Source organism: Narcine bancroftii, chromosome 8, assembly GCF_036971445.1.
Source record: "Narcine bancroftii isolate sNarBan1 chromosome 8, sNarBan1.hap1, whole genome shotgun sequence".
Lineage (NCBI taxonomy): Eukaryota > Metazoa > Chordata > Chondrichthyes > Torpediniformes > Narcinidae > Narcine > Narcine bancroftii.
The window spans coordinates 48,726,740-48,744,639 of NC_091476.1; the positions used below are offsets into that span (position 1 = coordinate 48,726,740).

The following is a 17,900-nucleotide window of genomic DNA, read 5'->3' on the forward strand; positions in this document are numbered from 1 at the left end:
TGCAAAAGCAGTCCAAATAAATAAATAAATAAATAGATAGATATCGAACTGTTGAGAAAGCAACAGCTCACCAAAGGTTAGGACCAAAATATTCGCCATGAATGATGACACAGCAATAAACAACGGGGCAATGTACAAGACAAGAATAGGAAGAGCAAGAATGGTATTAATTTTAGAAGAAATGCTCTGCAGACATTGAAGATTTGTAATTAATTTACTGAGGAAATGAAGCAGGGGGAGAAAAAGAGCTTGCAGGCTAAAACGTGCATGGTGCAGAGTTATGGATAATTTGGAGTTTATGTTGAGTGGAACTCAATGGTAAGTTGATGATGAGGGAGTTGAGAGGTAAATCACCACATATTCGCAGAGCAGAGAGGAGGTCATCAGGACTAGTATTTATTCAATCTCTTTGACAAAACATACAAATGCTGGAGAAATTCAGCAGGTCATACAGTGCCTTTATGTAGCAAAGGTAAAGATACATCACCAATGTTTCAGGCTCTTTACCTTTGCTACATAAAGACATTGTTTGACCTGCTGAGTTTCTCCAGCATTTGTTTTTTTCACATAACCACAGTGTCAACAGAAGCCTGTGTTTTATCCCCAAACTCTTTGACAGAGATATATGAATCAGTTTAATTACTGTATTTTTCCCAAGCAATCCAACATGTTTCTTTCTCAATGCACATCCTTTTTTATATAAAAGTTACCACTGCATGTTCTGAACTATCCTTCAGACAGTATATCCAGACATGCTATGTCAGTGGTTCTCAACCATTTTCATTCCACTTGTATACCACTTTAAGTATTCCCTATGCCATAGGTGCTCTGTGATTAGTAAGGGATTGTTTAAGGTGGTATGTGGGTGGAAAGAAAAAGTTTGAAAACCACTGTTTTAATCATCCCTAATTGACTCGTTATGTGCACAGTTTCATAACTCCATCCAAAGGAAATGAGCCATTGACAATTTTTCTCAAGCAAAATATTTTAGTAACAATTGGGTCTAGAGCAGTGGTTCTCAACCTTCCCCTCCCACTCACATCCCACCTTAAGCAATCCTTTACTAATCACAGAGCAGCAGTGACATAGCGATTACTTAAAGAAGAACGTGAGCGGAAAGAAAAAAGTTGAGAACCACTGTTATGTCATAACTTGAGAGACAAGGACCTACTTTCTGAAAAAGCCAAGACTGAACATTGCTGTCAGAAATAAAACCTATGCTGTACAAAATAAGATCAACTGTTTTTGAAACATTTGGAACAGGTTTCCAACTTGAAAAAAATTATAATTACAAATATCCAACAATTGCTAACCTTATGAATGAAACATGAGAGATTTCACTGAAATTATAATTAAACAACGACAAATCAACTTGATTGAACAGTGAATTTGGTTAAACCTCCAAACTCCAACAAATAAAATGGATGAAAGAGAAGCTAAGGGCTTGAAGTAATACCCTTTTATGAATTGCAGAAAAACAATAGAATATCAGTCACATGGAAACAGGCCTTTTGTTCACTGAGAACACATTGACCAACAACAACCCCTTTACACTAATCCCATACAGGTGCTCCTCGATTTACGATGGGATTATGTTCCAATAAACCAATCATAAGTCGAAAAAGAATTAAGTACCTCACCTACTGAACATCATAGCCTTGCCTACCTGAAACATGCTCAGAAAACTTACCGTAGCCTACAGCTGGGAAAATTTATCTAAAACAAAGGCTATTTTATAATTAAATGTTGAATACCTTTTATTCCACACTGAAAAAACAATTTGAAAATCATAAAATGTAGCAACTACGACAATCTTAACTTTGAAAAATCGTAAGCCTGACCATCTTAAGTCGAGGAGCATCTGTATTTTTTACTTCTTTCCCCCATCAATACCACAAATTCTATCGCTCACCTACATGAGGGACAATTTGCAGTAGCCAATTAACCTAGAAACTCACATGTCTTTGGGATGTGGGATAAAAAAAAAACCAGAGCATCTACAGGAAACCCACCAGTCACAGGGAGAAGGTGCAAGCTCCAAACAGACAGCACCGATGTTAGGATTGAACTCGGGGTCTCTGGCGCTGTGAGGCAACAGCTCTACTGCGCCACTTTGTTGGTCTGTATCTCAAAGGAGCTGGAACACAAAGGGAAGGATTTTATCTTCGCTTTTCAGGGATAATACTAAACAAATTCTCAAATCTACAGGAAGATTGAATGTATAAAAAGATAGCTCAAAATAGTACTTTTAAAAAATATCTAAAAAAGACTGATTGCACACATGAAAAGTTTTAATTGTCTGTGTTAATAACTTTATCTTTTGAACTTTATTGCTCCTATTGTTTTCTAGCTAGAAAAAAAATTATAATATAACATATCATATTTTTTTTTATACACACAGCCGCTGTGTCAAAAGATCAGAGCTCATTCCCATTATGACATTTTACCTCCTCGACCCCAGTTATTTAATGGATTGCCTGCAGTCTAAACTGAACTGCAGATGATCTGTGACAACAGGCTAATGAATAGGACATCCAGCTTCCTTCAATACCACACTTCAGGTCATCTGTCTAAACTCACAGTGTGATATGGATATTTGGAGTTTTGGTCATTCTTGTGTGAACGGCCACTCCCAGAAGGTAGGAAGACACTTCAGAACTGAAAAATCACGCAAGTTCTAGGTTTTAAAAAAAGATGCAGCAACAAGAGAAGGTCATTCAGCCCATCTACGCTGACATTCAGGGAATGCATACCCAAATTGTATCTGAACTTTGTTAAATCATCTTAGCTCCAGAAGGACAGTATACACCAAAATGACTTTAAATTAAAGATGTGGGCCTTACTGAACACTATAAAATACGGTCAAGGTAATTCCAAATTGTATTCAGTGCAGGTAGAACAAATGGCAAATAGTAAGAATTTGAAGTTCATCAACAAAAATAGTGTTTACATAATAAGAGTTAAGAAATAAATAGGTAGTCAGACTTAGATGGAAACAAATATATTTGGTTTGAACAAATTACAGCTGAGAACAGTGCTGTTAGAGGTGGAGTAATGGGAGGGTTGGATGAGCTTCAATCATCTACGAGGGATTTTCTCTTTCTTCAATGTTATTGTAGTTATTTGTATACATGTACAAACTGGCAAGTCATCCTGAGTGAATGCACTTAATCATGGGATAATTTAAAAGAAAAGCCAGATGTTTGTATTTTGCTCAGGTGCTCAAAATTAGTGACAGGATTCTCAAGAAATACTTACTGTTCTTTTTCTTGAGGCTCCAGCTAGACATGGCAGTAGAAGAGATCCTGACACCTAAAGTAGAAAATATTATTGGAGAAATTTAAAACTATATAAAAACTAAAGACACATAAAAATTACAATCGCTCAAGGTTCCTCCCAATCATCTGCAACCTGGGGTAAATCAAGTTCATGCACCAGATGAGAGCCTCATGTATAGTCTACCATCATTTTAAATGAATAACCACAGAGTTTAAGTATCATTATTGACACTGGAATAATTAAAATTCATGTCGGCATATCTCTGAAAATGATCTTGAGTATCAACCCACAATCCATTCTGAGTGTTATACTTGTGTTGATTAACGGTTCAATTAGATGTACAAAACAAATAGATGGAAGCACTATAAAGCAAGAATTTTTCATTTCCAATTTTGTCCTGAATGGCAGTCAATTAATTTGGGTGTTTATAACCATATAACCATTTACGGCGCGGAAACAGGCCATGTCAGCCTTTTGAGTCCGTACCAGTTGACCAGGTAGACGAATATGGCCTTTTTGGTATTTTTCTTGGTCTCTTCTTTCGTCTTCCAATCTCTTACCAACTTCTCATGCACCTCGAATTTTCTTGCCGCAGCGCAGCTGTTGGTTTCTTGGCCACTTTCAACTTAAAGCTCGCTTCATACTTTCCAACGCCCAGCAGATCAATCCATGTGATCTTGAATTAGTTTATTTATACAGCCCACAGGTCACCTCCAGAACATCTAAATGTGCAACCATTCCAATTCCACACATCATTCCCACATTGGTAAAACATCTTAAAATTTTAGTTTCAAACCACATTTACGTGCATAAGTTTCAGCATACAATTCCAGAACTTGGCAGAATAATGATTCTGGCAATTTATAGGCAGATTTTCCACAGGAAAGGTTGACCTAATGATTAATTTTAATGGAAAAAGTGACAAATGAATGGTGCCCCTTCTCCCTCTTCCTCTGAGCAGAAAATAAGATTGGTTTAATGTCTTCCAGGGCATACACGATATTTCAGAGGCTTTTTCTGCTAAATTTTCAAGCTTAAAATGAGAGAGATGCAAGTCCAAATAAATATTCAACTTCGATATTCATACGTTACTTTCAGCTTTCTCCTGATTCCACAATGTGTGTAAACCACACAGTGATAATTAAATGGAACTTCAATGCAACCACAAGCCAGTGACAAATCTCCACTCAGTTTTTGGTGGTTTCAGGTACACTGTCACCTCTCAGATTGTGAAGATCGGGCTTCATTCAGACAAACAACAGATGAACATTACAAGAGGAGAAAGTAACATTTAATGGGATTAAGAAGGTTTCTGCAAGAAAAGATAGTTTAAACTTGTTTTGACTATCAAAAGAGAAAATTTACATGGTTGAAAAGAAAGGCCAAGTGAGTGGGCATAACAGAACAGAATTGTTTTTTTTTAAAAGCATAGAGCCAGTGGTACAAAAAGGTCTCTGTTCTACACTACAAGATTCAACCAAAAAAACAATTTATTTTGAAAACTTCATTGTTACAACAGCAAAATACTAACACTGCCAACAATCCAAGATTTGACATGCCCTCTCAAATCTTGGCAATAAGGGAGAAATTATTCATAAGTCAACTAAAGACTATTGAAAACAACAAAGATGGGCAGAAAGATCATCTGCTGGCAAAAATTTCAATGGTTTATATTACAATCCACAAGAATTTATGTTAATACAAGTTGTTTCAATCATACCAAAGAGTATTTGCAGTTGACTTTGCAGTTTAAAATTAAAAAAATAACAAAAAAAATACATTTACAAGGTAGAGTATTACGAGCTGAATACAAAAGTAGAGTTATATCAGATCATTCATTATTACTTTTTTCCTGTGAAAGTTCGGAGGTAGTACGTCCGTCGTTTAGATGGAATGTTATTAAAAAAGAGTTTGTTACTTTTGTTAAAGAGGAGATTTCTTTATTTTTGACTGAAAATTTTAATTCTGTGGATAGTCATTTTGTAATATGGGATGCTTTAAAAACTTATTTGAGAGGGCAGATCATTAGTTAAGAAACAATATATGGCAGAAAGTTTAGAGTTAGAAAATAAGATTGCTGAGTTAGAGAAGGATTTTTAGAAAGGTGTAACAGAAGATAAAAAAATTCCATTAGCAAGGTTGAAATTACATTATAATACTTTACAAACTTATAGTTTGAGCGCTTAATTAATTGATCTAAACAACGTTATTATGAGTTGAGGGAAAGAGCTCATAAGGTACTTGCTCAGCAACTGAAAGCTGAACAGGCATTTTGAACTATTATTACTGTGAAGAAGAATTCAAAAGTTACTTACAAACCTCAGGAAATTAATGACCAGTTTAATTCATTTTATTTAAAATTATATACTTCTGAGGGGAAACAGGATAATGGTTCTATTGATTCTTACTTATCTAAATTAAAGTTACTGGTATTAGATGGAAATAATGTTCAAGAACTGGAATCTCCATTTACAGATTTTGAAATTAAGGAAGCTATTCAGGAAATGCCTAATGGAAAGTCCCCAGGGGATGATGGATTCCCTGTTGAATTTCATAAACTTTTTTTAATGATGATTTTTCTAATGAATTTGGAGAACTGTTGAATCAAGTTACTGAAGATCAGAAGTTACCAGAATCATGTTCAAGTCCTTTAATAACTATCATTCCAAAAAAAAGAGTCTATTAAAAGTGTCTTTATATAGACCGATCTCCTTATTAAATGTAGATTATAAAATTATAGTGAAAGTATTAGCTAATAGACTTGCTAAATATTTTCCTAAATTGGTACACGTTGATCAAACAGGTTTTATTAAGAATAGAAATGCATCAGATAATACATTTCGATTAATTACTTTGGTCAACGCATATTGAAAGCAACCTAACCATTAGATGCAGAAAAAGCTTTTGATAGGGTTGAGTGGGATTTTTTATTTAAAGTGTTAGAGAAATTTAAATTCAGCCCTTTTTTTTAATGGTTGGGTTAAGGCTTTATATATGAAGCCGATTGCTAGGGGGTTAAAATGGTCATATTTCTTCACCATTTAAATTGACTCATTCAACCCGACAGGGCTGCCCATTGTCACCAGGCCTATTTGCATTGGTTATTAAACCATTAGCTCAGGATATTAGGCAAAATAAATAAATTAGAGGGATGAGGGTTAAGAATGAAGAATATAAAATTAATTTATTTGCGGACGATGTGTTGGCATATTTGATGGAACCAGAATGGTCGTTGAAACAATTGCAAGAGTGTTTGTTGAAATTTGGAGAATTATCAGGATATAAAGTTAATTGGGATAGAAGTAAAATTTTACCAGTTGGAGTGGAGATTATTCTGAATTTAAAACAATTACAAAATTAAGGTGGACAAGTAAAATTAAATATTCAGGTGTGTTTATGGATATGAATTATCAATCAGTATACCAATTAAATTATGAACCTATATTAAGATGGTTTAAAGCAGATTTGATTAAGTGGAAAGATCTTCCATTAACTTTGATTGGTCGGGTTAATTGTATTAAAATGAATATTTTTCCTCGCATTCAATATTTATTTCAGTCACTACCTTGTTTACTTTCTAAGGGCTTTTTTTAAGATTTGAATAAAGCAGTGCGAGAGTTTTTATGGAAAGGTAAACTAGCTCAAATGGTGTTGCATGGGAGTATACATTGGGTGGACTACAACTACCACATTTTCAAAATTATTATGAAGCAGCCCAGTTGAAATTTATTAGTAGATTGATGGATTTAGATCAGCCTCCTAGCTGGGTTAAAGTGGAGATGGCGTGTATTTCTAGGGTTGAAATACATGAATTTATATTTTGTTGGAATTTGATTTTGTTACAGCAATATGATATGCCAATATTGAAGCATTTGTTAAAGATTTAGTTTAAAAAAAATAGGGTGTTAGGGGTGAAAGATAAATTATCTATTTTTAAATTCCATTGTATAACAATCAGCTTATTCCTTTTTCAATGTTTAATAATCATTTAAAGATTTGGGACTCTAAAGGTATCAAGACAATACAAGATTGTTTTGTAGAGGGGCAATTTCTCTCTTTTAATCAATTGAGAGAAAGATTTGATATACCTGTAAATTCTTTGTTTGTGTATTATCAACTTAGAGCTTTGATAAAAGATAATTATGGTAGAGAGATGATTTTACCTACTTTGTCGAGATTTGAATCTTTAATTTCTTCCAAGGGTTATATTTCAGTTATGTATAATTTGTTACAAGATAGTATGGATAAACCAGATTGGGAGAAATTTAAACTTAAATGGGAGAGTGATTTAGTATTTATTTTTTCCTGAAGATGATTGGGTGAATATGTGTCAGGACAATGTAATTAAATTGACTAATGTACAATATGGAATGGTTAATTATAATGTTTTACATCAATTATATTTGACCCCGAAAAAGTTTAAAAAAAAAAAATGGGTTTAGTAATTCGGATTCTTGTTTTAGATGTGGTTCATGTATTGGAACCTTTCTACATGCTGTATGGAACTGTATTAACGTTCAATCATTTTGGCAAGGAATTAAAGAAGTTTTGGAGAAATTATATAATTTTATATTACCATAAGATCCAACGATTTTCTTGTTGGGAAATTTGTATTTGTTAAGGGGAATGGGATTGGATAAAATTCAAATTGCTTTTGTACATTTGGAGTTATCAGTAGAGCATAAATGTGTTGCTTGAACTTGGAAAGACGATACTGAGATTAATATAGCACATTGGCATGCTGAATTGAAAGTATTTGTTGTTATGGAAAAAATTACGTATAATTTACATGATAATTATTCTTTCTTTGTTAGTAAGTGGTCTCTGTATTTGAAGTATATGCATTTAGATGTACTTTGAAATGTTATTAACATTTATAAAATATATATATATATATAATTCTTTTTGCTCCCCCTAAGGGAGCTGGCTGTAGGGGTGGGAGGGGTGTTAATGTAAAATTTTCTTGATTATTTCTACACTGTATGTTATGTTTTTGTTATCTTTTAAATAAAGTTTGCAAAAAAAGACTTTGCAGTTTGAACACTTCTACAAGTGTAACAACATCTAACATTTTCCATAACAAGGGCAAGAGGGCAACCAGGGAAGTGCGTGGAGTCTGAGGACCTGAGTGTGATCTTAAATGAATATTTCTCACCTGCATGTATAATGGGGAGGTACACTGTCATGGAATTCAGGGAGGGGGAATTGGCAGAATTCTAGAAAAAAAAATCAATGAAAAGGAGGAGGTATTGTACATCTTCATGAACTTAAAGGTAGATAAATCCCCAAGGCCTAATATGACATTGCTCTGGGGAGAAGGTAGAAGGTTGGATAACATTTTGAAATCTTTTCTGGTCAACTGAGGAGGTGTCAGATGATTGTTAGCCTGGAAGCACAACAGGAATGAACAAAGTACTGAAATTATTGGAATAGATTCTGAAGTACAGGATCAATATGAGTCGAGTATTAATCAAGGAAAATTAGCATGGCTTTCTTGGGGAGATTGTCTGACTAATTAGGCTTTTTTTAAAAAAAAGAGGTTGTTAAATGTATTAACAAAAGCAGCATAGTTATAATCAATATGGACTTCAATAAAGCCTTCGACAAAATCCAACAATGGAACATGGTCCGTAAGGTAAGAGCCCAATGAAACTCAGCAATTAGGCCCACTGGATCAAATGGTTTGGTAATATGAAGACAGAGGGCAATTGTAGAAAATTAGAAACCTATGGCCAGTGTACCATAAGTTCTCTGCTGGGTGTTATATATACACTAACAATCTGGATAGGAATTCCATTAGAAGGATGTGACTGCACTGGAGAAGGGACATGAAGGATTTATGAAGAAGCTGCATGGGATAAGACATTTTCATCTATGAGGAGAGACCGAGTCACCTGGGTTTGTTTCATTAGAGTGTAATAGATGTGTTAATCTTTAGTTTAATGTTAAACCATATTTCTCATATATAAAAATGTCTTAGTAAAGTAAATTATAGAGTTAAAATATTATATATGTATTCTTAGTTGTGGGCTGGTACAGGGTCACAGCACATTTATAGAGAGCCATTGTTTTCAAAGAGAGTTCATTCTCAGAGTCGACATGGCTGGGAAGGACAGAGATCATGGATTTGAAGAGAGTCTTGATTACTCCATAACTGTTGAGGAAGCCATCTGTTTTCAATAAAAACCACTTAAGCCTCGATCAGTGATTAGGTCAGAGGTTATTATAGATATGGAGTGGTTTTGAAAAAGGAACAGAATTTTGGAGGAAGTAAAACTGATAATCATGTGGTTTCCAAGACTGACTTTGGTGATGATGTAACAGTCACATATTTTGGCAAACTATATTATTGAAATGAGAGACAAAGGGATCAGTTCAGTTTGGAATTGACAGAAGTCAAAACTCTGTGACACAAGGGTTGAAGCCTTGTGAAAGACAGGGTTAAGTAACAGTAACCAGAATTGGTACTGTTGGGTATTACTCCTGGAAAAAGGGAACACAGAATCAGTGGCTTTTGAAATAAGGTAGACCACATTTGCTGACTCTTTGGAAAAGAGGATAGAATTCTACTCGATCCCTTTTTTTGGTCACTTCATTTAACTCTTGTCTGAGTTTGTGAATTCATCGTGGAAGAAAATAGCCACATTGTGATTAAAGAGCCCTGAAGATATGATGTTTAAAAGCGCTTTGTAATTATTTCTGAACTGAGAATTTAAGACCTTTAAGCAAGAGTGAAATTGACTTTTCAGAGTGGAATTTTAATTACACACACACACACACACACACACACACACACTTACATTTGCACATAGTGGGGTTAAATTTAGAGTTAAGTCTAGAAACAAGTAAGAAATGTTATGTTGTTAATAGTTTAATTAAAAATTATTTTGAATTTACCATGTTTGGTGAATTTTCCATCGCTGTTTCTGTGTTAATGCTAACAAAGTCCCTTTAGTCCCAAACAGATTTAAAAGGGAGAAGGATGAAAGAAAACTGGATCAAGGTTCAACAAATTTATGAGGGCTATAGATAGAGAACACGGTTTAAAAAACTTTCCCTTTTGCAGAGATAGTTGCAATCAAAGAGCAAACATTTAAAATAAGAGCTAATTTAGGAACGATTTAAAGAAGATTTTTTCTTAAATCTTAAATGAAATGCTTACGGCAAAGTGGACAAAAATGCTCTTAATATTTAAGAGGTGCTCAGTTGAGCATTTGATATACCATGACACAGAAAGCTAGGGGCCATTTTGTTAAATAGGATTAATATTGGCACAAGATGGCCAAAACGAACAAGGTGGGCTGAAGGTTCTCTTTCTGTGCTGCATGTCTCTTTGACTCAAACTTGTATCTTTTTTTTAAAAGTTAAATTTGGTTTGCAAAGTTTGGTTAACACTTCACACTCTGCCTGCATTTAAGTCCTTTAAAGTGCATATTTGAAATTTGTGTATCAAAGCCCAGAATTCTGAAACTATGCTCTTGCTTCTTGAATTCTCAGCTTGGAAAAACACCTTTCCTGCTTTGAGCTTTTCAAGTCCTTTAAGAATTTTAATGTTTCTTTAACTCTTCCAAATTCTAGTTGACAAGCCCAGTCTACTCAATCTCTCCTTAAGCAGCAAATCCACCATTCTGGATCCAGTCAAAGGAATCTTGCATGCAGATTTTTTTTGAGGCAAAGACACCAAAATGGTGCATTTGCACCTCTTGTGCCTCCACTCATTCTCCTCTACCTTTTGTCTCCACCTTCACCCTCTGCTCCTCCCAACAGGCTCTTTCTTCCCACCATCTTTTCTACCTATCACCCCCACCCTCTGTTTCCAACTCCATCCTGTCCCCTCCTGGTTTTACCTAGCCATCATCCCTCACTCCATCTAGGTTCACCCATCACCACCAGTTCCTACCTCACTTCATCCCATCTCCTCTGTTTTGATTTACTGGCTATCCTCCTCCTTTGCTCTATTCAGATGCAGAGCCTCAACCCAAAATGTCAATCATTCCTTTCCTCCCCTGTTTAATAATTCCCAAATGACCTGCTTTTTTAAATTATTTGCAACAAATTCAAAAATCTCATAGTGCTCCACATTATATTCCATTGCCACGTTCATTTATTCATTTAGCTAATCCATATCCTCTTGAAACCTCATTCAGTAGTTAGATTTTATCAACTCAATCAGTTCCCTTAATTTTCTAATTCCAATTAGTCTCGATCCAAATTGGTCAAAGACAACCCATGTTTTCACAAAATTAGATATCCAGGACATGTCATAGTATTCACCTTTACAAAATGCACACCATTTCCAGGCAGATCTGTCAAAAAGTTACCTGATAGTTGCTTTGACTGGGAGTTGATCTTTGGTTTCTAGTTGATGAAAGGCAGGGATTCAACGTGTCCTCTGATGAATTTCCGTACAAGGTCACTGCTGTCCCAGGTGCCTTGAATTCTGCACTGGGAAAGAATATATTTGCACCTGCATCTCTTGCACTTGTCTGGAGTGAGCTAATGTGCTTTGCTGGTGTTAGGACAGATGAATTTGTGCACTCCATTTCTTTTGATGTATTTGGTTCAGAAACTCTTGGATGATTCTTCAGCTCTGAACTCATTGATGCAAGCTCCTCCTCCCTTGCATACTCATCAACATCTCCTGTTTCCATGGCAATGGAAAAACACCCACTTTCCATATGACAGGAGTTCCTAAATGCAAGATCCCCTCTGTTTTTTAGGGACTGCTCACTCCCTGCTAGCGAGTATACATCACGAATCTGAAGAGAGCTGACAGCAGGGTCTCCTGCATTCCTTGTAATCTTTGAATCAGACGTGCAGCTGGACACACTTCTTGAGAAAGGTGGCTCAGAATTGAGCTTTCGCGGACATTCTGCAATGGTTGAATTAAGCGGTTTTGGCCACCCAGCAATTGACTTAGCTGTTGATGTTTGCACTCTATTTAGTTCTGTCTGAACATAAACAGGGTTATAATTTTTTGTACTTGCTGTGTATATAGAGTTGGTGGGGCTATGAAGATTTAACGGTCTCGATCCAGGAGTAATTTTCTCACAAAAAGCAATCCCAGGGTTTTTTGAGACAGGTTGTCTTTGACTTGAGACATGTTGTAATTCCATTTCTGTCATTGTTCGCCCTGCTGGCCTGGCTGCCAGATTGGAAACTTCACATCTGTGGCCATCCTTCTGGTGAGACAATCCTTGCCTACTTGCAGAATGAGTAGAAGTAAACACACCAGTTACCATGACATTTCTGCCTGGTGATGTTAGAATTGTTTGCTGGCACTGGGATGGAGATATAAGGCTTGTATTTTTCACTGGTATCTCAGATTTTCCCACCATACCATTACCCGCTGAACCCTGTGTTGACGGTGCATCATCCAAACTGTATTTTGTAGAATTCAATTTCCTTCTTTTATTCCCAATCCAAGTCTGAAAAAAGACATAATTAAGCATTAAAAAAAAAACAACAGCAAATCAATTGAGAACATATTTAACTGAAAACATATTGAACATATTTCAAACCTTTAAACTCTGAAATCTGCAGAAACTAAATTGTGTAGCAAGTAACAAATCAACACGTAACATAAATGTTTGTTATAACCATATAACCATTTACGGCGCGGAAACAGGCCACGTCAGCCTTTTGAGTCCGTAGCGGTTGACCAGGTAGACGAACATGGCCTTTTTGGTATTTTTCTTGGTCTCTTCTTTCTTCTTCCAATCTCTTACCAACTTCTCATGCACCTCAAATGTTCTTGCCGCAGCGCAGCTGTTGGTTTCTTGGCCACTTTCAACTTAAAGCTCGCTTCATACTTTCCAGCGCCCAGCAGATCAATCCATGTGATCATGAATTAGTTTATTTATACAGCCCACAGGTCACCTCCAGAACATCTAACTGTGCAACCATTCCAATTCCACACATCATTCCCACATTGGTAAAACATCTTAAAATTTTAGTTTCAAACCACATTTACGTGCATAAGTTTCAGCATACAATTCCAGAACTTGGCAGAATAATGATTCTGGCAATTTATAGGCAGATTTTCCACAGGAAAGGTTGACCTAATGATTAATTTTAATGGAAAAAGTGACAAATGAATGGTGCCCCTTCTCCCTCTTCCTTTTTCCTCTTAACCCTGCCTTCCAAATGAGGAACTTGGCTGAAAATATGCATTTAACAAGAACTCAGTTTCATAACCCCTTTACAGTGCCAGCTATCGGGACTGGACGTGGGTTCCGGGGTGGGGGGGGGGCTCCAGTTTCCTCTCACTCTTCAAAAAAAAATACTGAGGTATAGATTAACGGGGTGTAAATTGGGCGGCACGGACTCGTAGGGCTGAATTTGCCTGTTACAGTGCTGTATATCTAAATTTTAAAAATAAAAAAATTTACACTCGATGCCACAAAAGTTGCAGACGATAAAGGATAATGTGTGCATATATGTCCAACACAAAGGGACAGCTAAAACCATAGCTGAAAACATGCAAATTTGGACTCTTTTCTTTGGCTTGGCTTCGCGGACGAAGATTTATGGAGGGGGTAAAAAAGTCCACGTCAGCTGCAGGCTCGTTTGTGGCTGACCAGTCCGATGCGGGACAGGCAGACACGATTGCAGCGGTTGCAAGGGAAAATTGGTTGGTTGGGGTTGGGTTTTTCCTCCTTTGCCTTTTGTCAGTGAGGTGGGCTCTGCGGTCTTCTTCAAAGGAGGCTGCTGCCCGCCAAACTGTGAGGCGCCAAGATGCACGGTTTGAGGCGTTATCAGCCCACTGGCGGTGGTCAATGTGGCAGGCACCAAGAGATTTCTTTAGGCAGTCCTTGTACCTTTTCTTTGGTGCACCTCTGTCACGGTGGCCAGTGGAGAGCTCGCCATATAATACGATCTTGGGAAGGCGATGGTCCTCCATTCTGGAGACGTGACCCATCCAGCGCAGCTGGATCTTCAGCAGCGTGGACTCGATGCTGTCGACCTCTGCCATCTCGACGTTAGGGGTGTGAGCGCTCCAATGGATGTTGAGGATGGAGCGGAGACAACGCTGGTGGAAGCGTTCTAGGAGCCGTAGGTGGTGCCGGTAGAGGACCCATGATTCGGAGCCGAACAGGAGTGTGGGTATGACAACGGCTCTGTATACGCTTATCTTTGTGAGGTTTTTCAGTTGGTTGTTTTTCCAGACTCTTTTGTGTAGTCTTCCAAAGGCGCTATTTGCCTTGGCGAGTCTGTTGTCTATCTCATTGTCGATCCTTGCATCTGATGAAATGGTGCAGCCGAGATAGGTAAACTGGTTGACCGTTTTGAGTTTTGTGTGCCCGATGGAGATGTGGGGGGGCTGGTAGTCATGGTGGGGAGCTGGCTGATGGAGGACCTCAGTTTTCTACAAACTACAGGGGAATCACGTTGCTCTCCATTGCAGGCAAAATCTTCGCTAGGATTCTACTAAATAGAATAATACCTAGTGTCGCTGAGAATATTCTCCCAGAATCACAGTGCGGCTTTCGCGCAAACAGAGGAACCACTGACATGGTCTTTGCCCTCAGACAGCTCCAAGAAAAGTGCAGAGAACAAAACAAAGGACTCTACATCACCTTTGTTGACCTCACCAAAGCCTTCGACACCGTGAGCAGGAAAGGGCTTTGGCAAATACTAGAGCGCATCGGATGTCCCCCAAAGTTCCTCAACATGATTATCCAACTGCACGAAAACCAACAAGGTCGGGTCAGATACAGCAATGAGCTCTCTGAACCCTTCTCCATTAACAATGGCGTGAAGCAAGGCTGTGTTCTCGCACCAACCCTCTTTTCAATCTTCTTCAGCATGATGCTGAACCAAGCCATGAAAGACCCCAACAATGAAGACGCTGTTTCCATCCGGTACCGCACGGATGGCAGTCTCTTCAATCTGAGGCGCCTGCAAGCTCACACCAAGACACAAGAGAAACTTGTCCGTGAACTACTCTTTGCAGATGATGCCGCTTTAGTTGCCCATTCAGAGCCAGCTCTTCAGCGCTTGACGTCCTGCTTTGCGGAAACTGCCAAAATGTTTGGCCTGGAAGTCAGCCTGAAGAAAACTGAGGCAAATTTGGACTAGTGCTTAGTAAAAACACATGCAATTATCAAGACCTGATAAACAGTAAATGTGTTCTTATATTGTACCATCTTTCTCTTTTGCATTATTTATTTCCTTCAAAAGAGCAAATGAAAGGAGCTGTAATAATGTAAATAACACATGGATGGGAAGGTGCATTTGCTGTGTTAAATATCATGTTTTCATTCCAATTATTGAAACATTAACTATATACAGTTTTAATAATTAACTTCAATGTATGCTGTTCAAATTATTTAAAAATATTTCTATATGGATTTTAAGTTAAGTGTGGAAAATGGGTCTTACTAACAAACTCACTTGGCATTAACAATCAGCATGCAGGTACTGTTATAACAAGTCACTTAAGTTTATTATCACCTGATTGCACCATACACGAAGTATCAACGAAACAGTGTTCACAATCCACAGTGCAAAAACGTGCAGATACACAACCAGACATAACACATGCAGTGGTGGATTAACCATTAGTCGGAGGGTAAGGAGATCCGAACCCCTTGGCTTCAACGTCGACTCAGTGAAGGTTAGGCACCTGCCACCTGGTCTCTACTTTCTGCATTTGTGCCTGCGTGGGAGAAGCCAGCAGTAGTGTGGGCGTGGCCAGAGTCAGCGTCACACTATTTCTGGGGTGATGGATGTGCAGTGGATGCTTGGAGCCGGTGGCAGCGAGCCAGGGGCGTCATGATGAAGATTTGCATTTTTTGTGGAATGGATAACGAGGATGATTGAGTGGGGGACCAGGTTGAAAAGCAGCTCACCTCGCCCCAGAGAGCGCCCAGAGGCAGACACTTAAGTAATTAGTGGCATTCTGGTGGATGTGCAGTGATTGACTGAGAGGCCACTTCACTGAGGTGGCCTCTCAGTATCTCCCAGTGACACATGCCCACAAGTGTGCCACTAATTACTTAACTAAATGGCTGCCTCAACTCCAGCTTCAGGTGCTCTGACCGAGCTGCTATTAAAAAAAAACCCACTACCAGCAGTCTGACACCCACTCCCCAAATCCTCCACCTTCCTCAGTTCCTCCCACCACCAAACTATTAGATTTTTAAGGCCCAATTCAGTTGGAGAGACATTAAAAATCTAATAGTTTGGTGGTTGGGAAGGTGGAGAGCCCAGTTGAGCACGACATGGCCCAAGCCAGCAGCTGAAGCACTGAACTACCAGTTATATAGGTAGTTTGGTGCCTGCTGCCGGCCCAGGTGGTGTATCATGATTGTTAGGACTCAAGGGCTGGGGCCCAGGCTCCTAAACTCTTCCTTGTTATATTCCAGCATGCACCCAATGCTCCCCCCCCCCCCCCCCAAAATCGCTCAATCAAGGCTTGTGCCTCCTGCTTGTGGAAGCTGCATTCACCCAATCAGCAGCAAGGTCTCAGGCACCGGTGGTATAGTCCCAATGCTATGTGCCAATGTTCATGCCATGCATTCGGAAAAAAAGCATGCGCCAGTCTGAGCCTGAGATCTGTGCCGTCTGTGACCTCAGTCTGCAGAGCTCAGTTCATCATGCATGCAGCGCCGCTCACAGAATAGTGGCAGATAACTGATTCAATTGGACTCTCCACAGACTGCAAGCAATGGGAGTGGAGTAAGTGATCACTTATTTTATTTCATGTTGTTTAAATTATGAAGGACAGAAGATTCTGGAAATTGTATTGTGCCCATAATTTGCAAAATTGCAATGGTCACCAAACAGTTGAAAGGCAAGGGCATTTCAAATTGTTGTTCTACAATGTCCACTGTCCACTGCTGGTTTTTCATGCTTTTGCTGCCCTAATGGCCTTTCTGTGATGTAGTGTAATGGTTTAATGATTCTATCATATGGAATAAAAGGTCTGTTATAATTGTTCATACAACTTGTCGTCATGCTATTTTATTATGCATGTTATGTATTAGTACGAAGTACAACATTATAACATATTAGTGTAGTCATACTTCTCTAATCGCTCAATCAATGCTCACTCCGCACATTTGCAAAAACAAAAATTAAATTAAAAATGCATAATAGAACAAGAATCAACTCATTTGAAATGTGCTCTTTAGTTCCACTGCTTCTCTTCCCAAATCACCTTTCTGGAAAAGCACATCAATTCCTCATGGGCAAGCAAAGTGTAAATACAACAATTTTGAATTTTAAAAAAAGTGCTGGGGTTATGCTGACAATCAAGAGATAGACTAAAACACCATTTGTTCTGTATATCCCAGTTTAATTTTTGACTTCAAACATTCTGTTTATTTACCCAATCATGCATTCAAGGCATAAATTTTAAATACCTTAGATTGGAAGAAACTCTTTCTGCTAGTGGATGCGCCAGGATAGGAAGAAACTACATATATGCCGGCATAGAAGACTATTCTTGATTCAAACAATCCCTTGAATTTCAACTTAAACTGTAGGTTTTGAGCTATACTCATTGTATAAGACTACCCCAAGTTTGGCACTTACCGCTGACCAATGGGCTGATGCTGCTAGGCACCAAACCCAATATTTTTGGCCCAGGCCGCCAATCTGAGCTCCTCATGCCC

General features: G+C 38.1%; 1 protein-coding gene across 9 annotated transcripts in view; it reads right to left on the reverse strand.

The window, feature by feature from the left end:
• The window catches only part of hdx (highly divergent homeobox), a 155,657-nt gene that overhangs the window by 87,292 nt on the left and 50,465 nt on the right, over window positions 1–17,900 (reverse strand). For all 9 annotated transcript variants that reach the window (XM_069893650.1, XM_069893651.1, XM_069893643.1 and 6 more), the window contains 2 exons: window positions 11,601–12,707; window positions 3,259–3,312 (listed from right to left, as the gene is read on the reverse strand). In XM_069893650.1, the coding sequence (XP_069749751.1) occupies window positions 3,259–3,312; window positions 11,601–12,707 (1,161 nt within the window). The remainder of the gene's footprint in view (window positions 1–3,258; window positions 3,313–11,600; window positions 12,708–17,900) is intronic.